A 25916-nucleotide genomic window follows, 5' to 3' on the forward strand; every position below is an offset into this window, starting at 1 on the left:
CAATAATATGCCCATTAACTCAGAGTAGTTGGATGCGCTGTCTGTTTAAATAGAAGAGTTCATGGTCAACTACTTAGGCAGGTCGATAGAATACGTTCTAGTCCTTTTCATTCTTACTGAATCATAACAGGGCATGGGAGAGTCCCGGGAAAACTAATGGTTGAAATGGGAATGAAAAATTTGTTAATAATTCCGAGAGACAAGCTTCATTCTAACTATGGCTCCGTATATAGGAATAGTAAATTTAATGAAACTAGAATATATATGAAACCGAGTGGACTGTGACTTTTTGAAGTCGGAGATATGATGGCTGACCAGGCGCAGTCGACTTTGGCAAGATATCTGAGAAACTTGGACTCGCCTTCCCATTCATGGCTTGAATACCAAACAGAATATAATATTTTATATATATATATATATATATATATATATATATATATATATATATATATATATATATATATATATATATATATATATTAAATTTAGATTGCCATATCAAATAATTCTGTAGATTAACTTGAAAGTCATTAAAAAACAATAACATTGTGTGGAAGATGAAGATGTTGCACTGTGTTTTCTTACCAAACAAGTTAAGCACACCTAATCATGCATGCTGAGTGGGGCAATGAGGTGTCTTAATACTGCAGCAGCCTGGCATTGGCATTGTTAAGTAATAGTGCTTTGGTCGGCAACAAGCTCAAAGGTGTGGCTTAAAATTCCAGTAATTGTGGCCTGGCACGTATAGTAGTACTTGTTTGGTTAATGAGCAAGGTAAGCTCATATGATTAAGTATAAAGTATATAATAGTAGAAGCGGCAATGCTTGACCCATTTTACATGATTTAACTCATTGTAGATCAGATTAGGTTACCTGTTTCATAAAATGATCAGAATTAAGTTTGGATTTTCGACCTACTAAATAAAAATATCGAGTTCGCATTAATATGGTTTGATTTATTATGTGCCCAACCCGATCCATAGTAGAATATTGTGTTTGACACTGCTGCAGCCACCGAGACTGAACCAAAAAATGTCCATTTGCTGAGGGGTGAGTTTTCAACACAAAAAATATCCAAATAATTTATGAAGGATATTTCAACATCCGGTCTAGTTAATCATCAGATTTCCAATGCTGGTTATTTAGCATGATTCTATTTTAATCTAGTCACCGCAACCGTTTAATTGGTTCAAGCTGGGAGATTTATAGTACCAGAAAGTTCTTTTACCTTGTTCGTTCCTGATTTATTGGAGTACGAAAAAAGCTTGTTTGACCGAACAAAACCAGATACTGAAGTTTTTTTAGAATTACGGCCGTAAGCTCTTTACAAACCAAACGTAGCCTTAAAATAACGTTTTATATGCATGCAGGTCGTCAAGAACCACCTCCATGCACGTGGACTCTAAAGTTCTGTTCTGCGCTTGGGCCACATGTATCTCCCATTGCATATTTGCATGCACGCTAGTGTGAACGGTGCTTATAAATCTCCTTTTTGAGGGTGATTTGTTTGCATGTAATGCAAAGCTGTCCTCTCATCTTTAAAGCAATCTACAAAAGAGTTTAAGTTTAGCACTGAAAAAAGAACTCCATCGATAAATGAGATCCATTAAACATATTTGAGCACTTCAATCTTATTAGATTGAGCTAAAGCCTAAAGCAAAGCATCATCATGTACTTTTTGGGATTAAAAGCTTAGCTACCGGAGATGGTAATAAACTAGCAGAAATCGTGTCAGTGGCCAGCTCAAAGGTGGACCTCCCCGTACGTACCCCGTTCACAAGACTTCACTCTGCACCCACTGTTCTCCTCAACGTGACACCGGCAAATGAAATGCTTGCGTCCGGTGCTTCGTCGAGACTCGGTACCAGGCATCGTGGTGGCTCCCACGGAGACAGAAGCCCGGAGTCCAGCCGGAGCTAACGATAAAAAGCAACGGTTTTTACCTCTTGTTGGCTTCGGAACTGAGCAAATTCCCCTCTACAGATACCATGAAGCTTATCTTTTCTCCGCGCTCGCATTGGTTACTAGATTCTGGATGTGTGGTGAGCTGAGGACTGGAGATCTTTTCTGGAAACAAATCTCGAGGAGGTGGAAAGAAAGTAGGGTACTTATATAGTTATATATATGACGACAATTGAGAAAGCTTTTGAGTCCCGCTGTTCCTCGATTTCTTCATCCTTCCACCTTATGCTTTCTCACAGTCATCCATGTGAGGAGAAATTAGATAGAATAGCTGGCTGCCGGGCAATGGATCAGTGACTAAAATTAGGTTAATGCCAGTCTGAGGGCACGCCCTGCTGTAATCCAACACTGTGAGATGAAGTATGCTTGCTGGCCTTGTTTTCTTTTTCTTTTTTAAGTACGCGGCTAGTTGCCGCTGGGCCTAATATAAAGTTCTTGAGCAGTGCTTGTAATAGGGAATTAGACTGGGAATTTAGAGCAGTGCTTGTAATAGGGAATTGGACTGGGAATTTACTTGGACTTGAACAGGTTGTGGCCTGAAAAGCATATAATGATCGGAGTCTCACTTGAACTCGGGCTGAAATCCAGACCCAGACTCGTGTGGGTTTAGGGCGTTGGACCACGGATAAAATCAAGAGCATCTCTCCAGATCACCAGTCCATTCTTTGCTAAGTCTCCATCTCATAGCGGTTTGGAGATTAGTGCAGTATATGGGAGTGGAGCTTGTCACATTGGACATACCCCGACTTTTGATGCCCATATTAAGTATAATTATTCCATCAATGGTATCAGAGCAGATGGATTCCAAAATGAATCATAAACCATACCTTGACTCACTAAATCCATCTTGAAACTTCGAGATGTGTGCAATCTGAACCGCACGATCAACCGAGATTAGCTCCGATATGGATAAAGATTAGGGAAGGATCTTTTGGAGAGAGAGCTTTTAATGCGTGTATTAGAGAAGAGGTCTAACAAGCTATTTATAACCCTCTCCAGGGACCAAACACCGCGGGTGGTTACACCCGTTAAGAGTCACTCTCCATCAAGGTAACCTTTCACTGCTGCAAAATTACTTTAATGCCCTTAAGATCATTAGAATTTACGAAATTCAAGGGACACTTGTCAAATGTGGGTTCTAGTTAAACAGGATCAGGGTTTAATTAAACAAAATGCAACATTCTTCCACTTGGACCATATTGATGTCATTTGTTAATGTGGATCATAACTTGACGGGATCTCAATATGTCTTTATTGCAAAGCAATAGGTTTCTGCAATATATCATAGGTCAATTTTATAAATATTTTTAGATGTCCATTATTGCTGCATCTAAAGTATCTAGGAATGACCGATGCCTGCTTACAATTGAATAAAATTACACCGCACAACAATGGAGTAATCTGATTGCTTTTGATAGCGAGTGTTAGAACTATTATCCTCAACATCAATAGTGCCCTGAAATAGTTAGCTTAAATGAATTGTAGTGATTCATCCACAATATTTCATGGCATGCTATATCATATCAAACTCCAAATCTGGACAATGTTATTTGATTGCGGATCATTTTTTTTCATTGCGGATCACTGAATTTGCGTATTATGTAGTGGTGGTCCATTCTGAGGCATAGCCCCAAAAAAAGGTCAACAAAGAGTAGAAAGCTCTCGGGTACTTCGTTCTAAAATGGGGTTTATCTCCATTCGATGTAGATTACCGGGCCAAGTCGGTAGAGAAATCAATTACAGAATGGCTCTGACTTGTAGTGGTAAGATAAGCTGTCTTCGTTCCTGAAGTACATACCAACCTCATAGTGCAAGAATGGGTATCTTACCCGATTAAGTTAGATTTCATAAGGCAACGGCTACAACTAAGTATGTAAGACCGGGCAAACAAGCAATGAAATTACATCTATGATGAGGAAGTGATCAAGAAAGCAGAAGCTAGGGGGAAGCCAGGACTCATTGAGATACATCCCAAAGAAGGTAGCTTTATCTTCACGGTCAAGCCAACAGGTGCCATCAAGGCTTCCTGATTGGTTATCAACACAAATGAGGTCTTGATGCAGAAGCTGGATGCAGTTTGTCTGCAAGAAAAAGGCTCTGATTTTGGTGAACTGAATGCACACCATCATTATAGAGGCTAATGATTTCAGGAGGATATGGCTTCTTCCAGTCATGATGATCTAAACTTATTATTTGCTACTATTGTATCAATGTAAGACTAATCTTACCAATCTTGCAGTGTTTAAACTGCTTCCTCTGCAGTGCTACATGGACCCCTTGTAGCATCTTTCTTAGCACTACTGCATAGCCTAATTGGATACTGCTTCACAGCTCATGAGCATTCCTATGTCTCTTATACCTTTGGCGGTGTTGTAATAGTTTGGTATGACTGTTATCATAGGCATGAAAAATTATATGCATGAATTTGATGCTTTTACTTCTGGATTGTGACATGTGACTGTGAATATGTGGTTAGGATTAGAGCCTAGTGCCAAAGGTTTTTCGGCCCAGCGGGCTTGGCTGGGCTTGGAAAATAGCCCCATTTGGTACATGAGATGATCTTGGGCCTGGAGATTAAAGTCCAGCCTGGTTCAAATTTTTTATTTTTTTGTGTTGGTTATTATTGTTTTATGCATTTGTAAACTTAATCGACAATTATTGTTGATAAGTAGACTTAATAGGATAATAAGTATGTTGTAGATTGCCGGTAATATTTAATTACTTTACTTATATCTAGCATTTTCTTAGGATATACTTAAGGTTTTTTAGGATGTTTTAAAAAATTAGAAAGATTGGTAGAGAAGCCGAGGTCTGAAGCCCAAGTAAGGGCCCAAGTAAGGGCCGGGCTTGGGCCTGGGACATAGGCGCAAAGACTAGGCCGGGCCTGGGCCTAAATAAATAATATTGATCTTTGGGCAAAGCCTGGTTCGAGCCCGGCCTTGCCCATGAACAGGTTTTTTTAGGACTCGGAGCAGGTTAGTTCATTGATATCATGGACTCTGGGGAAGGCGGTCCTTCAACCAGCTCCTCAGAGTTACATGACAAGATTATTATATATCTTATCATGCTCAATCCTATAATCTTTTTTTTGGCTCGGTATTCCAAGTCTTGGCATTTTTTTAGTTGCTGATTCACATTATTGCTTCATGATTTGGGATTCTGCAAAGCAGTTTACTTGACTGACATTGTGGAGCCCAGTAATAATGGGTTGTTGTCAGGTCAAGTGTTCATAAAATTCTTACATTTCAAAGCATCGTCCTTTGTATCCCTAGTTAAAGCTGAAGATTTTTGGGGTCATTGGATGGCCGAGATAGCCTTACAGCGTATCTAGTGATACAGGGAAGGAGTAAATTTTGCCATTGAATCAAGCCATCTAAAACCAGCCATTGAACCACTGCACATGCAAAGCAGTCTTCTGTGTTAAGACAGCACCAATGACCCTATTGACATTATTATACTTCCTTGCATAACCAATTTTGGGCTGAATAAGGCACTTGAAAACATGAGTTATATCTTTTTTTGATGGTTTTGATCTTGCGTATGAAGCTTGGCCCTTGGTATGATAAGGAGGTCCCTTATTCCAACATCGTTAGGTGCTTTAAATACATCGAAGATGTTGCGAGGTATGTTGCATAGAATATATTTGATGCCGCATGTGTAATACCATACGGGCCGTTTGCTTGGTTACACTATAGTCTCCCCAGGGTAAGTTAGGGTTCTTTACATCTAGTCGTAGGTCGTGTATCATCTATTTATCCTAAAATAAGCAAGGTTGAATCCAATTTTGTTATGCATTCATCTGAAAATCTATATATGGTGAATTCTAAAGTTTTGCCAAGATAGGAACTGATATAGCAGCTCATAATAAATTATTCTAGCTACTTGACAGGGTAGTTACTCAAAAGCATGAAAGGATAACTGTTTATCAATTATCATAATAACTGATTTTCTCATTAATGTATTTATGACAGACATTATGATTTTGTTGAAGTGCAGTGCAAAATTGTCAATGTAATATAAAATTAGCATCTATTTTCATAATTGTGCTGAAGTATAAGAATTAACTTGAAATACACTTTAGCTCTTAAAACAACTACTAGCCTTTGGTCATTGTTACAATTAGAACAGCTATTAAACTGATGATAGAAACAGATGATAGACTTGTATTTTGTTGAAAGATTTTGGTCCACTCATTCTAGATTCTCAAGGAAACAATGTGAACAAATCGGATCAACGTGACACTTTTTCATGATGTGGACAATGGTGTGGTTCCTCTCCAAGCTCCTGCTTTTGCCGAGTTCCTTTTTTGCAAAAAGAATTTGTGAAGTCTCATTCGACCCTCTTTTTTTGTGACTAGTCAAAAGTCTTCGCACATTTTTGAACTGATGACAAGTCTATTCACAGCTGAAACGAATGCCAAAAAAACGTTTCCCTACAAGGCTCCTGACGGCCAGTCACGGCTTCCCTTCTTTTGCTGCTGCTTTTCTTCTTTTTTTTTTTGGGTGCATTGTCAAGTCTTGGCACCTTAGAACTCATGACCAGTCTCGTCGCAGATGAAACAAATCCCCAAACCAAAGGATGTTTGCGTACAAGTCTCCTGCCAGTATTCTTATCAACCTCGGTGTTCGTTTAAAAAATAAAAATAGTATTCCAGAATCTTGCGAATATAATTCTAGGTTCTATTACCATCCCAAGCAACTTATCTTCAACCAAACAAATAAGGATGATTTCAGCAAAAAAAAAAAAAAAAACAAATAAGGTTGTTCATATCCTAATTACTATTAGTTAATTAGATCTTGGCACATATAATTAGTTCTTTTGTGTATTTCCATTTGTCCAGTTTTCTTTCTAGTGTGATTAAGATCATAGCAAGAGGATATATTGAATGTTCGACAGTGGATTATGGGAGTTCTCTATGCATGCAGTACATAACATGGCACTTGCTGAATAACAAGCATCTTTTACCAGTGAGGGCTTCTAGCCCAACAAAGCACCATTGCCCCCTTGGGCCAAGCAAAGATCGATGCATGGTTCAAAGTTGAAAGAAAGTTGAAAGTCCTGGTTTCCTTCTTCGCCAGCTGCATCACTTTATGTCAGCTAATTCACAACAGCCCCATCTAGAGCGGTTTCACAAAAGACCAACTCACACCATCAATCTTATAAACGTTTTGGACAGTTTGTATGGCCAACCATTTAGGGCAGAAAGTGAGTTGGGTCACGCTCCTACCGGAATCAGGTTTTTTTTTTTTTTGAACTTCGAATTTTTGGATATTCTAGCTCTGAGCCCAGGCCCAGGCCTAAAATGAACCTAAATTTGGCCGACCCAAATTATTCATTTGGGTCAAAAATATGTCTAGTTCGAATCTGATTAAAATTTAATATTTCATAATATTGCTTTACAAGTAAATGAACTAGTTAAAACTTGAACTCTATCCTATAACACAAGTAAATAATACATGATATATTATTTTCAGGTAAATCTATTTTATTTTTTTTACTTTTTTGTTATTCTCTCTAAATAATAATGTACAAAAATAAATAGATTCGGTTTCGAATTTAGACCTAAATTTGGGCTTCATTTCAGACCTTATCTGTCCTCGGTCTAGGGTTAGACTCAGGCCGGATCAATAACATACTTAAATCAGGTTCGAAAAAATAAATGAGCTCTATAATTAAGTCCAAATCTGATCTGAACTCTTTCAGGCCTATTTCAAAGTCCGATCTGAAGTTGATCTAGCTCAGTGAGCCTCGATCTAGCCCAATAAGCTTCGGGCCAGTTCGAGCTCACTTTCAGCCCTATTATCCCGTTGCCGCCTTATTTCACTGCGGGATGATAATATTTGAGATGGATGGAGTTCTAGAAATCATAGCAATCGATAGATTCCACTGTACCATTATTTTCAAATTCCTTGGGAGGAGAATGATGTCCAAAGAGAGTGCAGGCTTGATTTAATTTCTGCGAACAAGGACTGAGGGGTAAGATAAAAAATTTTGGCTGCAAAATAGACTCAATTCCCCATGAATGATGCCAACCACTGGTTCTCTAGGATGGCAAGGCCATCCCAGTCAGCTGTCGCTAGTCATTGATGAGATGGCAGCTATTGGAACCAATTCGACCCCTTTTTAATCGAAGGCTCGTCGTGGGAGTAGAGAAAGCAGAGAGCTCATCTGGCCAACTTCTTTGATTAAAAACAAAAGAACTGTTGCTGGAAATTGGACCCGGAGGCGATCGTCGGTCGAGAAGGAGGAGCAGCAGGTGGACACAGGGGGGCGGCAGTCCGTCGGCGGGCGGCGTCCTCCGTCTGGGTGCCTGCAGAAAAGCCGGTGGCCGGATCTTCTGTCGCCGGCCCTCCGATGCTTAAGTCAGAGGGTGCAAGCTCTGTTTGAGGGGAAGAAGGAGAACAGTATATGTAGAATTTTGTGTATCCCCCCCTGAGGAGCAAGGGCTCCGTTTTATAGGGGGGTCGGTTTACCTGTGATGTGATGGGGTGAGGCCGTTGTACGGCTCGGCATGTTGCTTGGACTGGCGCACGATCGGGTGAATCATTGCATTGATGTCGGAGGTGAGGCCGTCGTACGACCCGAACTGGCACGCGATCGGGTGAATCATTGCATTGATGTCGGAGGTGAGACCGAGATCAGAGACTTATCACAGTTGACTGAATTCTGCTGAGCTGACTTGCCGTGGAGAGCCGTGGGTCCGTAGATAATAGGAGCCACGCGCATTAATTGTTGAGTAAGCCGGAGATCCGCATTAATTGTTGAGCAGGCCGGAGATCCACATTAATTGTTGAGTAGGCTGGAGATCCGCATTAATTGTTGAGTGAACCGAGGGTTTGCAGAGGTCATGCGCAATAAATGTTGGGGTAGTGGCAGGATATGGCCCTCGGCCGGACCTCGGTGGGGTACGGCCGTAGTAGGTGGTTGACAAGAATAGACCTCGGGTGTCGGGAATTCTCCAGGTCGGAGGTTCTGAGGTCGGACGCTCCGAGGTCGGACGCCGACTTCGGCTGTCCAAGGTCGGCGGTTATACGGCTTCTTAGGGGTAACCATGTCGCTGGGGAAAAACCATATTCCCCCCCAACAAGAACTATTCTTCCAATCTTTTCATAAGGTTAACGAAAGAGCTATTCATCCCTAAAAACTTAAACATAAAAATTTTTTATTAAAAAATATATTTTAGTTAAGATGGGATGACTTTTTAAATCAAAGAATGACCAATAATACCAAGATATATTATTCTCCTACCTAGACTGATAAATTTTTTAAAAAAATATTATATTCTCAATTTAAAGAAGAGGAGTACATTTAGATGTCATACTAGTTTAGAAAAATCTAACTCTTATAAAATTGAAAAAAATATTAATTTTCGAAATGATTCACTTATATTATCATATTTGTACATAGGTGGGTACTTAAAACATAAGTATTGATATATCTTGTCATAAGATTTATCAGCATCTTGACAGGAAAACAGAATTCTGAAAAAAAATTATTGCAATTGGATGCTATGTATATATATTGATAATATATAATAATAATGATAATATATATGTATATGTATAATCAAAAATGAGAATACAGGATCGACCGGTGAAGAAACAATATGTCACAGATTATGAGAAATGGGTGAAGGAGAAGAAAAAAAATCATGGTAGGAATAAGAAATGCGTACCTTTTTTTTATTATTTTTGTTGCTGGAAATTGGACTCGGGGGCGACCGCTGGGCCAGGAAGGGGGAGCTCCGGTGAGAATCGGCGGTGATCGGCGGCGGTCCGGCGACCGTGGCGTCCTCCGGAAGACCTGCAAGAAGCCGGTGGCCGGGATTTCCGGCGCCGGCCCTCCGATGCTTAAGTCAGAGGGGACAAGTGTGAGAATGGAGACAATAGTAGAGAGTCTGGGTTTTTTTGCTTCCCGCCCCCCTCTTAAAATGGAGGAGTCCCCTTTTTATAGAGGGAGCTGGGTTACCTGTGATGTGACGGGGCAAACGGCCTGTCGTACAATCTAGTATGGAGTGAAAATTAATGCCCGATCGTGTGAGTCAACGCTGTTACTGTTGGAGATTAGGTCGAAGCTCTCGAGTCATCGTTGAATCATGCTATCATCAGTTGTCAAGTAGGTTTGCTGTAAGAGGCTCAATGTCCGTAGACGACAGAAGCCATACGCTTTAATTGTTGAGTGAATCGGGGGTCGGGAGAGGTCATACGCTTTGATGGTTGAGTGAACCGGAGATCATCATGAACCATGCCCATTTAATGGTTGAGTGTGCTGGAGGCCTGCAGAGGCCATACGCAATAATAGTTTGACGACAGTGGCAGGATATGGTGAGGTTGCGTATCTGGAGTCACACTTCCTTAAGGAGTTAGGCCGGGATTGAATATTTGGACAAGGTATTTCGGAATTCGGCACCTGGTCGGGTGCCGAGCCAATTGCCAAGCTGGGCGCATTCTAGTCCGAGCGTCATCAGGTCGGACGCTTCTGGTCGGCGCTCTCCGGGTCGGCACTTCCTGGTCGGCGCTTCCTGGTCGAGGGGGAGGGAGCCTTGAATTTAGTCCCACATCGGCTAGTAGCGGAAAGGTTCCGTGCCTTAAATGGGGGGTGGAAATCCTTTCCTCTCGAGGGCCCTTTTGTGGGACAAAACCGTGAGGAGGGCTCCGGGTACGCTCGACCCCAAAGCGGACAATACCTCGGGAGGAATGCGGTCCTCTTTCTCTGCTAGCTTAATGTGGGCTAGGCTGTTGTGTGAGGCTCCGGCAGAATGCCGTCCCTGCAACAGATGGCGCGCCAGGAAAGGGGCGCCTCCTCTCTCCATTGACTACCCTCCAGGACTGTGGGGGCCCGTTGGGGTAAAACCTGGTCGGAACCTTTTCACTGGGGGGCTATGTTGTGGGGGGGGAGGGGGCCTTGAATTTAGTCCCACATCGGCTAGTAGCGGAAAGGTTCCGTGCCTTAAATGGGGGGTGGAAATCCTTTCCTCTCGAGGGCCCTTTTGTGGGACAAAACCGTGAGGAGGGCTCCGGGTACGCTCGACTCCTAAAGCGGACAATACCTCGGAAGGAACGCAGTCTTCTTTCTCTGCTAGCTTAATGTGGGCTAGGCTGTTGTGTGAGGCTCCGATAGAATGTCGTCCCCGCAACAGTTTTCCTCTCACGAAAGATGCCAAAGTAAAATATACTTGTTGGACGATGACAAGAAACATTATGAAACCACGAAAAAATGAAGAATTTTTTGGAGTTCAAAATTTTTTTATCTCTCTCTCCTTTCCTCATCCTTATGTCAAATTTATCGATGTAAGTGGATTGAATAGACGCATATCTCTATTATATAAGTTATATTTCCAACTCATACCTCACATTTAGAGCCATGATAAGTCAAGATCCAAACGTCTAATCCAGTCTAGAAATCTTTTTGTTTGGAATTGCCCGGAGATGAACCGAATTACCAATTAGTTTATTTCAAAACATGAGATCCTACGAACGTGAACAAGATGGCCTATATGAAAAGCTAGACTAGATAAAGATTTAGTGTTTCATTAAAATAAGAGAGACGTCCCACCCACCAAAAAAAAAAAAAAAGAGGAAAAGCCCAAGGTGGCCAGGTTAATCCCATCGATGCATGGAGATCGATTTCCTCTTGTTCTTATTTCCTTTTTATTTTTAGGGGGCAAGAGCTTTTCCTCTTCGATTTTTACGCCGCAGCCTGCAGCCACCGCATTGTTCAGTCCGAGATCTTATTTAACACACGCAGCGCGGTGGGCGGTGCGTCCGAATTGAACGCCCTCGAAATTGGGCTCCGCACCCGACCACTGTCGCTTGCATTAGCCATTAATTTCCGACAATCTCTTGCATAAACTTTTTAATTACACTCTGACTACATTGTTAGGTGCAACATACTCATCAAACTTTCCTTATGGTAAAAACTAATTAAATATGTTATATGCTTAGCACAATTATTGAGAGCCTCTTTGAATGATTGGACCGGTAATTCTATCATATTTGTGAATTGAATATATTCATAAATTTCTAAAAATAGCGATAAAGTATACCAGCCTGTATCTTATAGATCTTTTTTTCTCCTTGTGCGATTTGAATCTGCCCATTCTAAAATTACTTTTGGATATTTATGAATATAAGCTTAGTCTAGCCTGTAATTCTACAATTTTGTTGTTATATTAGCTTAATTTACGAATTTCATAGAATTTTCAGCTCAATCATTCAAACAGATTCTGAGTGATTTAGATTTATCCTTTGTTTCTCAGGTTCATACTCCAACTTATTGTCATTGTGCTTATTGCACTTTCTAGTTGTCCTATGTTCCATATATCACACACATCTTGGAGGAGTGATGAACAGTTGATGTTGCACAGGACAATCAGACGGTTCCACCGGCACTGTACCTATATATACATCTTCCTCGATGTTTGACATTATCCGATTATATGTGTCTAAACAAACCTACCATGTTTGACATTGTCTAATTATTGTTTATAACAGCATCCAAGCATTTGCAGCAGTAGCCTTTCAGACCAAAGAGAAAGAGAAAGAGAGATGATAGGAGATTTCTCTGAACAGGTGACATCCATTTGTATATTTGAGGGAGGGAGGAAGGAAAGTTGGACGTAGAGGCTTTTATTTCTTCTTTTATTCTTTTTCCCTTAATTTATATATATATATATATATATATGTTTATTTTATGAGGAATTCTACCAAGGGAAGTGCAGGACCGAGTCAAAAAGAGGACTTGGCCATCATATTATTCTAAAATTATTGTGTGGGCCGAAGGGAGCGATCTTTTTGATGCTTCTCGGAGAAAAAGCTGGACCTGTCTTCACAATTCAAAGGCTTGTTCCCCAGTTCAATTGTTTAAACCCCACATTCGACTTTTTGAGTGCGGAGTGGGTGGGGATTTTTCCCTCCAATTCATTTCTATTTTGTCTTCTTCTAAGTTGATGAGACTTCTGTGCATGAGACATGAGTATGTCTTTTGCTTGCTGCGTGTTCGTAAAGCTCTACTGTTCGCCTTCATCGATTACTCAAGCCGTTGAAATTGCAGCATAAATCCTACCTATATTCTATTCTCCTCAAAATTAAGTGGCAGCACTTTGTCTGATGAATTAGCATAGCTAAATCATTTCAGCAACTAATTAATGAAGGGCCATATGCTTGTGTACCTGGCACCTAGGCAGAATTTTGACTTGAGTTATTATTCGTGGTCGGGATTCTAGTTATATTATCGTAGCATTGCGCTTTTCTTTCATCATAGTCTATTTATAGAACGTCTTCAATTTATAGTTTGATTTGTGCTGCTTGTCTTAATTTCTAGTTGGAAGAGGGGTCGGACCAGGATGCTGGCCAAGACCATGCACGAGCCTCCCACCAGTTCGAACCGGAAAGAATGGATAAATGATAGTAGATTTTATCGCTTTGAACTTTCAAGAACTTTGCTAGAATAGATCGTCCTGCTCACTACAGTTGGGCCACCCAATTTTAGCCAAATAAACCCCAGCACCGGTTGAGCCAAGTCTCGGCCCCGCTAAGAGTTAATCCAAGCTCGAACTTCATCGAGGGCTCAGCCGATTTTAGACAGGTCTCTCCGCTGCTACCACCTGCGTCAACCTTCTTTAATACTCATAGCAAGGCACCCCTTGTGGGACAGAGCCGTGAGGAAAAAATTGTCGTGCACAAGCTTTCTGCTGAGCTGCTCCAGCACTCTCCATAGACAACGCGCCCAGACCGAGCCTAGGGCGCCCCTATATTCACCGACGCATTCCGATCTCGGTCGGGGTGTCTTATCCGACCTTCGAGCTCGTGGCGCTTTACCGAGCACATCTCGAAATCAGGGATGCTAAGCCGACCGTAGCACCCGACAAGCCGACCTTGTCAAATATATGATGCGACCTTACCGAGCTCGGCCTCGCCTACGGCCACATCCACGAGCCTGCCTACACCTACCTACGCGGCCGTACATCGCAACGTCTCCGCTTTGATTGCTGGCCAACGACAATTAAAGACAATGCAATGCTGCTCCAGCCACACCCTGCTACAATTGTCAACGCCCTCCCGTTCACAAGAATGGACCGCATCGTGTGCCTCAAGCAAGTCCTAGCTATGCGTCATTTGGTTGGAAGCCATCTCCTCTCATGATGAGAACGGGCCACACCTCCGCCACCTAGGCACCTCTGTATGGACTACAAATAGCCCCATTGGTAACACCTAGGAAACTTTTTTTTGGGGGGGGGGGACCGGTAAGGCTTTGTGCAGGTACGCCGTCGCGCGCGAGATGGCTCACCCTCTTCCTCGACCTTCCGACAGCTCCCTCGACTCCTCCGGCGTGGTCACCCTTGGGCCAAATTTGAACCACAACAGCTGCCCATTTAAAGGATGGTGACTAAAAAAGAAGGCTCAGAAAAGCAAACTATAATATTAGTTGAAAACCAAAAAATATAAAAATTTAACATGTAATAATGGTTCGGGAAAAAACCCCTCTCTATAGTTATAACTTTGGATATATATATGACTTGCCTAATTTCTGGACATATGTTCGATTACTGGTTTGCTATTATAGTTATAACTTCCTGACTGTTGCACTCTTGATTTAAATTCTAGGTATTGTCTCCACTCTTCTTGTTCAGATATTTCGTAACTATCCGTCAATCATTTGATTCTGTTACACACAATGCCTTGCCTTAGACCGATCATTAATTATTTAGATTCCATTTAATTAGTTAAATTTATTTGCGAAGTCATTAGTACTGATGTGGGGTCGGAACCCCGACACCAGCCCGCACACCGGACGAGCAGGGAAAGCATCCGCGTCCTCCCCGAGGTATTGTCCGCTCTGGGATTGCCGCTTCGGGTCTGCGGGAGGTCGCCCAGGGCCGGAGCCCAATGACAGTCCCAATGACAGTCCCGAGCCCTGCCGGCGCGGGGGTCCGCGGAGGTTGCCCCCTACCCTCACGGTTTTGTCCCGCAAAAGGGCCCTCGATGAGAAGAGGTGTTTGCACCCCCCATTTAAGGCACAGACCTTTCCGCTGATTATCCGATGTGGGACTAAACTGAGAACCCCATCCCACAACACAGCCCCCCAGCGGGAAGGTCTGTGCGTGGCCGGGGCCCTTCCTCTAGCGCCATCTGATGTGGGGTCGGAACTCCGACACCAGCCCGCACACCGGACGAGCAGGGAAAGCATCCGCGTCCTCCCCGAGGTATTGTCCGCTCTGGGATTGCCGCTTCGGGTCTGCGGGAGGTCGCCCAGGGCCGGAGCCCAATGACAGTCCCAATGACAGTCCCGAGCCCTGCCGGCGCGGGGGTCCGCGGAGGTTGCCCCCTACCCTCACGGTTTTGTCCCGCAAAAGGGCCCTCGATGAGAAGAGGTGTTTGCACCCCCCATTTAAGGCACAGACCTTTCCGCTGATTATCCGATGTGGGACTAAACTGGGAACCCCATCCCACAACAAGTACATATAATAACAGGTTGCAAATAGGGTTTGTCACTCCAAACTAGGACTGTGCCTCCACTTGCATCTGATCCAAGTTGACATGATACTGGTTCATCATATACTAAAAAGAAAGTTGGTGATCCAATCTAAAATCCTTTCTCCCTCTAAGAGATATAATCCGTTGAAAGCACGTTTATTTGGTGGAAAGGTTTTCTCTCCCACCTTCTTCCACTCCGCCAACTCCTAAAATTGTCAGCTTTTCATACAAATGAAGGTATCAGCATCTCCCAATCAGATGGAAGACTAAACTGTGTACTAAAAAGTGAAATGTTAAATACTTGAAAATTAGCTTTTTCTTTTTTGTTTTCCAAGGGCTTGGAGGCTACAGTTAGCGAGGCTTTAGAGAAAGTAGAATATTAGTACATGAGCACTGAAACGACAACCAACTTCTATATGAAGTACATGACGCAGTGCAATCTCTGAAACATATCTCGCCCTCTTCTTCTTTTTTTTTCGGTCTCGCAGAGCTACAGTTCAGAGCCTGGGAAATAAAAAGGAAGATTTCTACGTCAATGCGAGGATGCGAGTTTGAATACTGTCAAAAGTTAAGCGTGCGAAGTTTTGCAGTCGCAAGTATATACATGGAATCCTCCCTTAAAATATGTCACATCTATCTCCTTAAAATACCAAACCAAATTCTTCATTTTCTACCTTTTTAAGCTCTGTAATTATCCCTCTGTATAGTTTCTTTCATCATGCACTCCTGAAAATATTATTACACAACAAAATTAAAACAGGGAAGCAAAGCCATAATTAGCCATAATTATCTAGTCCAGAGATGAAGTGAACTGGAAAAGGCATCAAGCGTTTCCCACGAGTCAAAAGTCGTCGGTCAAAAAGTCAACAAGAATAGCTGTTAGAATTTAAAACACTTGAGATATCCCACCTACTCTTGTACGCAGGACTGTAGACATGTCTCCAGAAACAAGTGTGGTTATGCCCAGGTTTCAAGAGTTGGAGAGCTCATATACATCTCTCTGCCAATAAAAAAAGTGAGACTCAATGCATCTCATATATGTCATGACACCAGAACAAAGACGCAAAAAAATAACGAGAGAGAGCCATGGGGTCAGATCTTCTGCCCATAGCTCTGTCCTGAAGTGATCCAATCTCCTGTGGCCTACCACACACTACAAATTAACGCAGCATCCCATCCAATGCTACGGAAACAAAAGCTGGTCTTGGTTTGGTTTGGTGGGGGTTCGTCCGGCTCCACTCCATGTCTCGATAGTTGTTAAAAGAAGAGAAAGGAAAGGGCACAGTAGTCAAGGACACTCCACCCTTTCTCCTTTATTAGCTGTTTCACAAGGCTCATAGTGAAGCTTTTGTTCGAGCAATGTCATGCCATGAGACATGGTTTATGGCTCAGAAGGAGAAGCACCAAACACATGATTTGGTGTTGAAAGAGGAAAAGGTGGAGGAAAGCAACACATGGGGAGAGGACTTCTGGGTGTCTTGCAGCAGACTGAGCACTTTGGGGCTTCGGCTTTGTAGGTTAAACTAAGCAAGGAGCTTAAAAAGTCCTTGGAGGGGGGGACATTGGCTGGGTCGTGGGACTTCAAGGGCTCCTACTCTTTCCTCGAGGTCAAACACTAATAAAGTCCAAACAAGACCTCCCGAAAACAAATTAAAAAAAAAACCCTTGTTAGTGGCAGACATCCAATTTCACAGGCCAAAACTCTTCCTTTATGAGTACTGTTTGCTTTCTAATAAATATGAGCAACTCGAAAGAAAAATCGATAGGTATGAATGGCTTGAAAAGAAAAAATATTTGTCTTGCAATAAATTTGAATAGCTCGAGAAAAAAAAAAAATTATAATCTATGTATGTCGCGGAGCTGCATCTGCCCCGCCAAAAACTCACCCTCCACACATGCAAACAAAACAGCTGATCCAGTTCACTCTTTCTCCTGCCCTCTCTCTCTCTCTCTTTCTCCAACTGTGCTTATTTTATTAGCCTTAAATGAAGCATACCGGAGGCAAAATTTAAGTACCAACATAATGGCTAACAGCATGACTAATTATAATCCGTCCTTCTCGATCTCTCTCCCATTGACTATTGTACTCGTTTCTATTAGCTTTTAATGAAGCTGCCAAAAGGTCTAGGAAGTCATCGCATTGCCTATCATGGCCACATGCAACAAATGGTTAGGCATTAAGCTTTTATATTCTCTCCGGCCTGCCTTCCTCTCACTCTCTCTCCGGTCTTCAATCCACCCTCCACCCTTTTTTTTGGATGTACTATTTTGCTTCCAAGGAAGCATGCCCGACCGAAGGTACATCATCAGAAGGGCGAAGTCTTATTAGCCTCCTAATGACATAATAACTACTAGCATAAATAAATGAACACTCGTCAGTCGTTATTATTATATCCATGAGAGCCATTGAAAAGAGGTTTAAAAGTTCGTGAATATATATGAGTTCATGGGAACAACGCATCGATGATATATAACTGATAGGACGACAGCCAGAGGCACGTACGGTATCATAGTAACGCTGGGCCAAAAGGCACGGTTAGCATGGCAACAGTAGGGCCAAAGCCTCTTTCTCTTGTCAACTAAAGTAAAAGAAAAATGCCGCCCATCTCTGCATTCCTCCCTCTTCTCCCTCCTAGTTGCGAGTCCCAACTCTCCTCCACCTCACCACCCCAAGTCCCAACCATACCAAGACTTGCTCCCAAGATCTACGACCCGCTACCGAGTTCCCAAACTCAGACAGAGATGGAAGGCAGTCTGCTTTCTGATAACATATACCATATAACTTAATATACTTTAAAGAGGAGGAGCACTGCAGCAGTCCAGTCTTGGCTCCTGGTGGTGATGAAGCCGATCCCCATTCTCCCCATCTTCGTCGTCTCCAAAGGCTTCGGTGGCAATGCGATTGGGTCTCTTGGGAGGAGGAAGCTCCGGGGAGGACGAGGCCGACGAGAAGGGCCACATTGCCCGGGAGTCGCAGCTCGACAAGCTTTCGCAACTGAAGCACGAACCCAGCACCGCATTGGGACTGGGTGGCGAAGGATGGTAATCCAAAGAGGAGAACAAGTTCCTCCTTTTGCGCCCATGACCAATAACGCCACCGTTACCGCCAGTGCAGTCCAGAATGAGCTGAAAGCATTCTTCCACCTTTTCATGGAGATTGTTTGACCAATTGGTAGACGTTAATATAACGAGGAAAGGACGTAACTGATTGGAGGAAAAAGTAATACGAGATCCAACCTTGGGAGCGTTGAGGAAGGCCAGGAGGTGGTGGGTCTCGTGGCACTCCAAGGCGTCCCCAGCAGCGGCGCCAATGCCGGGCTCCAGCTGCTGGTCGAAAACGTGTCGCATCGCCGCCACGGCCCACGCCGATGCCGGATACCGGACCCATCTCCCATCTTTTAACCAAGAAGCAAATAAAATAAGCAATCGGAGCAGAGAGAGAGAGAGAGAGAGAGATTTTAACAAAGAGGAACGACTTGTTGCCAGAACCCACCGGCTATGACGGAGAGGAGAATGGCTTCGCAGCGGAGGAGGGCGGAGGAGGGGGTGAGGGTACCGTTTTGGGGTTTGTAAAGGAGGCGGGGGAGGAGGAGGTGGATCAAGGAGAGAGGGGTGACGGGATTCATCCGCCAGCCGAGGGCGGAGAGCACAAGAAGCTCCATCCGCCGCACGGTCTTGGTCTCGAACACGTACCCCGCCTCAACCTCCCCGTCTGCCTCCGCCTCCACCGCGGCCGCCTGGAGGTCGAGGAGGAGCGGGACGTACGTTTCCTCCACCTTCGCCGCCAGAGACAGGCATGCCACCGCCGACAGCCGCCCCATCCACGGCCGATCACCCTGCAGCCGAAGCCTACCTCCGCCGGAAAGGAAGCACCGGTCGAGGTAGTTCACGGCGAGCACCGCCGTGAGAGCAGAAAATCCATGCCGGGCGACGGCTCGCACCACCCACTCGACGGCGCCCCTCCTCGCGGAGCGGAGATAAAGGTCGTCAGCGCCATCAGAGGAAAGCGTGGGGTGGGTCTCCCCTTCTTTGGCGACCAGAGAAGACAAGATCTCCGCCCAGTCCTCCGGCAGCTCCGTCCCGACCTCGGCGGCTGAGACGGGGAGGTGGGAAGGTAGAGAGGCATCGGCGTCGAGCTCCGAGTGCTCTTCTGGGCAGTAGAGGGGGTCAAGGAGGAAGGTGAGAGCCATGGTCTCCTTCTGAGGGGAAGAAGAGGTTGGCGGGTTTTGTTCATGATACGCAGGGGTTATAGTAGTGGTGGGAGGATGGAGAGGAGAAGACGATCGAAAAGGAGGAGAGGGAGTGGCTTCTCGTCATCTCCCTTCGTTCTCTTCTCTTCTCTGTCTCTGTTCTATCTTTATCTTCGCCTCCCCTTTCCCTTTGTTGGCTTTTTCTGCTGCTATGGCGCCTACTGGGCTTCGGTTGCAGCAGCGAGGGTGAGCATAGGGAGAGAGAGACGGAAAAAGCGCAAGCTTTAATTGGAGTTGGGGCGTCACCAGGCCTTCGCCTGCCTGCAAGCTGCCATTCTTTTTATACTATTCTTTTGTTTTATCTTTCTTTTCTTTTGTTGGTTTTTACTGTGGGTGAGATCCAGATACAGTAGGTCCGGGAAAGAAACGCTTCAATGTGTGCTCCAGCATTGCCATGCGTTGCTACAGAACAAGAGCCACAAAAAAAAAAGTTTGCTACGTTTGTTTAATATGGTAAGCCAACATCCAAGTATTCGGCCATGGCGAGCCAGCTCAATAATCTAGGCCCTAGTGGTGGTGTATCCTGGGGCCGGGCTTTGCCCAGAGGTCGCAAAAATTTACTTAGACCTTGGCAGGCCTACCTTCCGAGCACGAGCCAGGCTCTTACTCAGGCTTCGACTTCATAACCATTTTTTTAATACTAAAAATATTTTAAAAAATATACTGAAATATTCTATTAATTATTTTATTTTAAAATTATAAATAGTTAAAAATTATTTAATATTATATTATAAATAATTCCCAAACCTAGCTCAGCCCGTTTATTAAATGGGCCAATTTTTCAGGCCCAGCCCATCTGGAGAACAACAACAAAAAAAAAAGGCTCTAGATATATCATCTTTGTGCAAAAAAAAAAAAAAATCTAAGCAATGCATGAAGTCTTGAGCCTTAATATGCACAACATATCTCCTTATTCTTTAATCGATTGCAGAAGGCTCAGCTTCACCAATAGCCCTGATCATCCCCCTTGAGCAATAATATCACTTGCATTGCAGTCAGCCTTTCACTAGGTTATCCAGTTAAAGGAGAGTCAAATAATAGTGACGCACAAATTCCCCTCTTGGAGAAAGGTGAAGGATTTATAAACCCAGCCCACTTTCGGTACCATAGGAAAGTCTCTAATTGTCGAAGGAAAACTCATCATAACAAAACAAATGCACAACAACAAAAGAACAAATGGGATCTACCTCGATTACCAAAATCCGATATGATGATCTGAAGAGTGCCGATAAACCTGCATGAGAGAAAAAAAAAGAAGCGCTGATTTGTATACAGAAAAAAGATAGAGAGGAGGTCGTCCGAAGCTGATTTGATTGAGAATTCTTAAGTCAGAGGAATGGCTTTGGGTAACATTAGAGGAGCATATGACCACAAAAAGAATAAAGAGAATTGAGCTGTACGTGGTGTCTCATGTACTTGGTACGTAACTTTTTTTGCTTTGATAGGTTCTTTATATAATGCATGTACGAATACATTTAAAAAAATCAAAAAATACAAGCTCGCGGAGTAGGAGTCACTTCAAGAGTGGAAAAAAGAAGAGGTCCAATGCTACCCCTCTTGCAGTAGAACGGATACACGATATCGATGAACCTTAATCAATAGGAAGAAACCCAAGTTCCACTGCTCTCTCTCTCCCTCTCCCTCTCCCTCCATTTTTTTTTTTTTATCTTTTTCTCTATTTATCTCCTTCCCCTCTCTCTCTTGTCCTTCTACAGCTACGTTTTCTCTTTCCTATCTTTATGGATCCCCTGATCCTTTCTTTCCCATTCTTCGTTTCAACAAAGGCAAAGATATCGGCCATGGATTCAATGCAATAGTAGTCTCATGTTGCGGATGTTGTGGCAAGTAACCTTTGGCTTGCCGTGTCGTCATACGGACACCTTTCCTTTAGTTTTCTTTATAACAAAATATAGAACATGAAGTCCAACGTAGACTAGGTACGTTGCGATAAAGGAGGCGAGGATTGGAAAAGCCTGAAAGGGTGAGTGTGAGATGCAGAACTCAAAAAATCGTGAGAAGATAAAGGTGCCGTGGACCATCGTTTTCTTTGTGGCGTCCAGCCAGTAATGGTGCCCTCCTCTTCAGGGTATGCTCTTCACCTGGTCACACTTTCACTCCTCTAGAGATCATTCTGGAGGAAAACTTAATGAAGATGATTGAGTAGATTCTATAGAAAAGGCCGGAGGTATCCTGACATCCAGAAGAGCCGAGGCACCATTCTGAAAATTTTTTTGGACTCGCTTTGTATCTGTTCCTTTATCTTTATAAAGTATTACTTGACTTTGAGGGCAATGCTCATGCTAGAAGACTGGTGTGCGCTGCCGATGTAACTTTAAAAAAAAAAAAACAACTGATGATAATTTTTTAACAAACAGTGATGGAGACATCTGCGGGTGGGAGGGGGGACCTATGTGCTGCTGGTCCTTTTTATGAAGAAAAAAGTAAAGAAACTTATGTGCTGGTCCTAAACTGCTGTTTCGGTTAAAAGATGGCTGCTGTTTAAAAGGAAAGGTTAGCTTTAGGATAGGTTGCTACTATGGATCCTCCCGGATGTCCCATAGAAAGAGTGCATTTTTTGTTTTGTCGATGGAAACCCATAGAAAGAGTGTAACATCCAATTTTAGTGCGATAATCCAATACAGGAAAAGACTGGTTACTTGATCTCCAACTTAGGACTGAAAAACTAGTTTTTACCTTTCGATAGAAAAAACAAGAAGATGCAATATTCCTTCTTCGTATGATGTGATGTCATGTAGTAGAAGCTTGGCTATGCTCATAGTTGTTGCACTGCACAGGGTAATAGGCTTCTTTTAAGGTAGATGAGCATGAAGAACACTAGGGAGGCTGAAGGAAAACATAGAATTATTACGCAAAGATCATGGTAAAGCTTAAAAGACTAGTTTTTCTTGGACTATTATTAGAATACTATGAGATCAGCTAGATGATTATACTTTCAAATGGAACACAACTAAGACTTTTTTAAATCCATGAAATGGGTCAGCTTGTGTTTAAAATGGAAGACATATAAATTGAGCGGGGTGGAATAGGAGTACTCATACCTCGTGCTGCACCTCGAGTGAGTGAACATGTGAAATTTCTTTAGGCACTTTTGACAAAAAAAACTAAGCCGCATCAAGGTGCTTGGAGAGTAACTGATCAGATTCACTGACCTTCAGTACCAAATTTCAGGCTGCACACAACATGGTCAGATTATACAATGCAGTACCCATGTTTGATAAGCAATGCCATGAACTTTAAAATACAAGATTCAGGTATGACTTCATGAATTTTCCAAGGGAAGAATTAAAAAGGGGAACATATTAGAAAGGTCATCTTGCATACTTCATTTCATCATGTTTGTTCCAACTACAATTGCTAAATAATTTATCTTCTTGGTCACTGGATGAAAAAATACAAGGGCTATACAAAATTAGAAATGAGACCATGAACTTGACGTATGAAATCTTTCCCTCATATCCATAACCAGTGAGAATGTTGGGTGGTTGGATGAGCAAAATATATCATGACAACGTAAAATCTTTAGACACGTTTGAAATGTTCTTGCATGAACCTTTCAGCATAAGATGGATACTTATCTCAAACATATGCTTGAAGACACTTCTGGTAGGAAAAATCGATCCAGCCACCATCAGTTCTTACAACAAAGAGGCATCTTGAATTTCCGAATTGTGGATTTCGATCAACCTTCAACAACATAAATCAAATAAGCTTCTATATCCTGGCATCCCAATTAGAATTCTGTACATCCAGATTCATGCGCTGAAATGATCCATCTATGGATAGGGAAAATAATCATGAGGCTTAAGTAGAAGCACAATGTAGATTCAAAAAAAAAAAAAGAAAAAAAAAAAGGAGAGGTTCTCATGCTATTCTTTGCAGGCATAAGAAAAGCTCGTTAATCTGGACCTATCGTGTCACGAGTTGGATCTTGTTTATTAAATTTTAAAAACTAATAATTTTCACATATAAGATGACATATAGTTTCCCATTTATTTCAAGGTGTTCTTCTATTTTCATATTTTAAGCAGCATGTTTTATGGCCTCCTGGGAAACCTAAGACACAGAGAATGTGATTGCACAAGACTATGACAAATAAATTTGGTTCATAAAGAATAAGAACGCACAAAGTGGATTCCCAGATTCTTCTCAGCATACCTAAGCAGGAGGTTCAAGTAGAACCTGAGAAAATAATTTCACTCAAGAACAATTCAGAAAGAAAAGTACATTGGAAACCATTTTAAACCACTAGCACCTGAATGCATTTGCATATCAAAGGGCAATAAGGTGAATGCAGCATTTGTAGTATACATCATACAACTACATGGGTAGCTAAAATGACACTCTCACAATCTCGCATGCTAATACATATGAAGACAATAGTTGTAACCTTGGTAAGTGCATCTTCCATTTGTGCAACACCCAGCTCAAGCATTTTTGATGATAAAATTACAAGCTCCATGGTCTTGCCTGATCTTAGAAGATAGACTGTTGTTGCATTGCTGTTGGCCAGCAGTAATTGCATGTTGACAGCATTTGTGCTGCCCACAAGCACAAGATTTCCCCCTCAAATATTTGAACAACTCTGTGCACTGTTATAATGCACAACTTGGCTAGGTATGATGTAGGACACTTGCGTATCTCAAGGAAAAGGATTTAGGTTGAAAGAGACTCCGATTGAATGATAAAGCAGGAACATATTATGGAAAAATGAATTTTAATAACCACAATGCTTCATAAACATGAAATCATGTCTCGCATTGTCTAACTAAGCCATGATAAAGAATTAGCAGAATGCTGGTGTCTGAAGAACAATCAACAGAGCACCTAACTGAACAGTTTTTTTATATTTGATCATGATCCCCTTAGAATAATCAGCTATTTGTACAAGTATGGCTAAATATTTGCCTAGAGTAAGCCATGGAGGCAGTGCACCACGTCAAGCATTTTCCCTCATCGAACTCTTTTCGATTTATCATTCTAAATAATACTAAAAATGCATTGTAATTGCAAAAACAACAACTTATATGAAAGAAGTGAAGCTTCAATGAGATTACGGTTCTGAATGAGGGAAAATATGAAAGGTAACTCACTCAAGTAACTCAACTTTGAGTTGGTTCGATTGCATTTATAGGCAGTTCGAGAGCAGTGGCAACCTCTACCAGCACATCATAGGGTATCATTCCATCATATGGTCCGATAGATGCCAACACATCAATAAAAGCTAATGCAAATATGATTATTATTCTGCTATGTAGGCATCATAGGACATACTATATGGAACAACACTGAAATCCTTGATTAAGCCTCCATCAATCCTAAATGTGTGTTTCAGGCAAAATCATGAACTGTAATATTACTATCTAATAATGTTGTGGATTCTTCTGATGTCCAGTTCCTACTACTTTCCATTACGCAAATCGCATGGACTGGATCACAGACTCTGGAGCTTCAACGCATAGAATTATTGTTCAACTTTGAGATTGGGAGGCAAATAAAGAACTCTTGAAAAGGATGACATTATGTGTCATAAAAAAAAGGGCTGAAATTCAATATATGATCTGTCGTTTCACAAAAGAGGTTTTAGAGATAACCAAATGCAAGTTTTATCCATTTGTTACAGATATTGGTGTATAATATTGTCTCCTAATATTAATATTAATACAATGTATATTTGTTATATCTGTATACTATTTAAATAGATCATGGTCCTTGTAATTGTAAATATGGAGCTATTGCCCCCATTAGCGGATTTCACGGTAGTATTGCAATCCTTCCAACCTTCTCATGTTCCATGGTATCAAAACCTAGATATTTGGTTTCAATACCACCATGAAAAATTTAAAGTTCTATAGCACAAAGTGGCTCATTTTTGGTATAACTTGATCGTTGTTACGACCATCAGCACAAGAGTTCACAAGGGACTATCCACCGATAACAAAATAGCCAGATAGATGTCAGAACCTGGCCGCCAATTGTCAGCTTACTGCCCATCTACCACATCTATCTAGGATGAAAAGCCTGGGGCTAAAAACAAGATGAATAAAAACAAAAAGAAATGAGAAATAGAAAAGTAGTGGATTTCCCAAATGATACCAGAGTTCCACGGAAACCTATACTTAGGAGGGACAAATCACTCCAAAACATAATTATTACAACTTAATGGCTTGAGAAAATCAGCCTCCAACTAAACCAAGACATTTTAAACTTA

At 42.3% G+C, this 25916-nt stretch overlaps 1 protein-coding gene across 2 annotated transcripts; it reads right to left on the reverse strand.

Moving 5' to 3' along the window:
- Positions 1-17839: 17839 nt before the first annotated feature.
- On the reverse strand, positions 17840-23346 carry LOC103714268 (cyclin-D3-2-like). Of its 2 annotated transcripts, none has more exons than XM_026807480.4 (5): positions 22747-23346; positions 20875-20921; positions 18931-20089; positions 18675-18832; positions 17840-18581 (listed from the first exon to the last, which is right to left on the reverse strand). In XM_026807480.4, exons 3-5 carry the CDS (start codon positions 19625-19627, stop codon positions 18231-18233), a joined length of 1206 nt encoding a protein of 401 aa, XP_026663281.2. In that variant the 5' UTR covers positions 19628-20089; positions 20875-20921; positions 22747-23346; the 3' UTR covers positions 17840-18230. The 2 variants fall into 2 exon arrangements, with proteins under 2 accessions (XP_026663281.2, XP_088563378.2); XM_088707252.2 differs by lacking the exon at positions 22747-23346 and adding an exon at positions 22382-22454.
- Positions 23347-25916: the final 2570 nt, after the last annotated feature.

This window comes from Phoenix dactylifera, chromosome 11 (assembly GCF_051530095.1).
Source record: "Phoenix dactylifera cultivar Ajwa chromosome 11, Ajwa_hap1_PhDact_Kaust_v1.1, whole genome shotgun sequence".
Taxonomy (NCBI): Eukaryota; Viridiplantae; Streptophyta; class Magnoliopsida; order Arecales; family Arecaceae; genus Phoenix; species Phoenix dactylifera.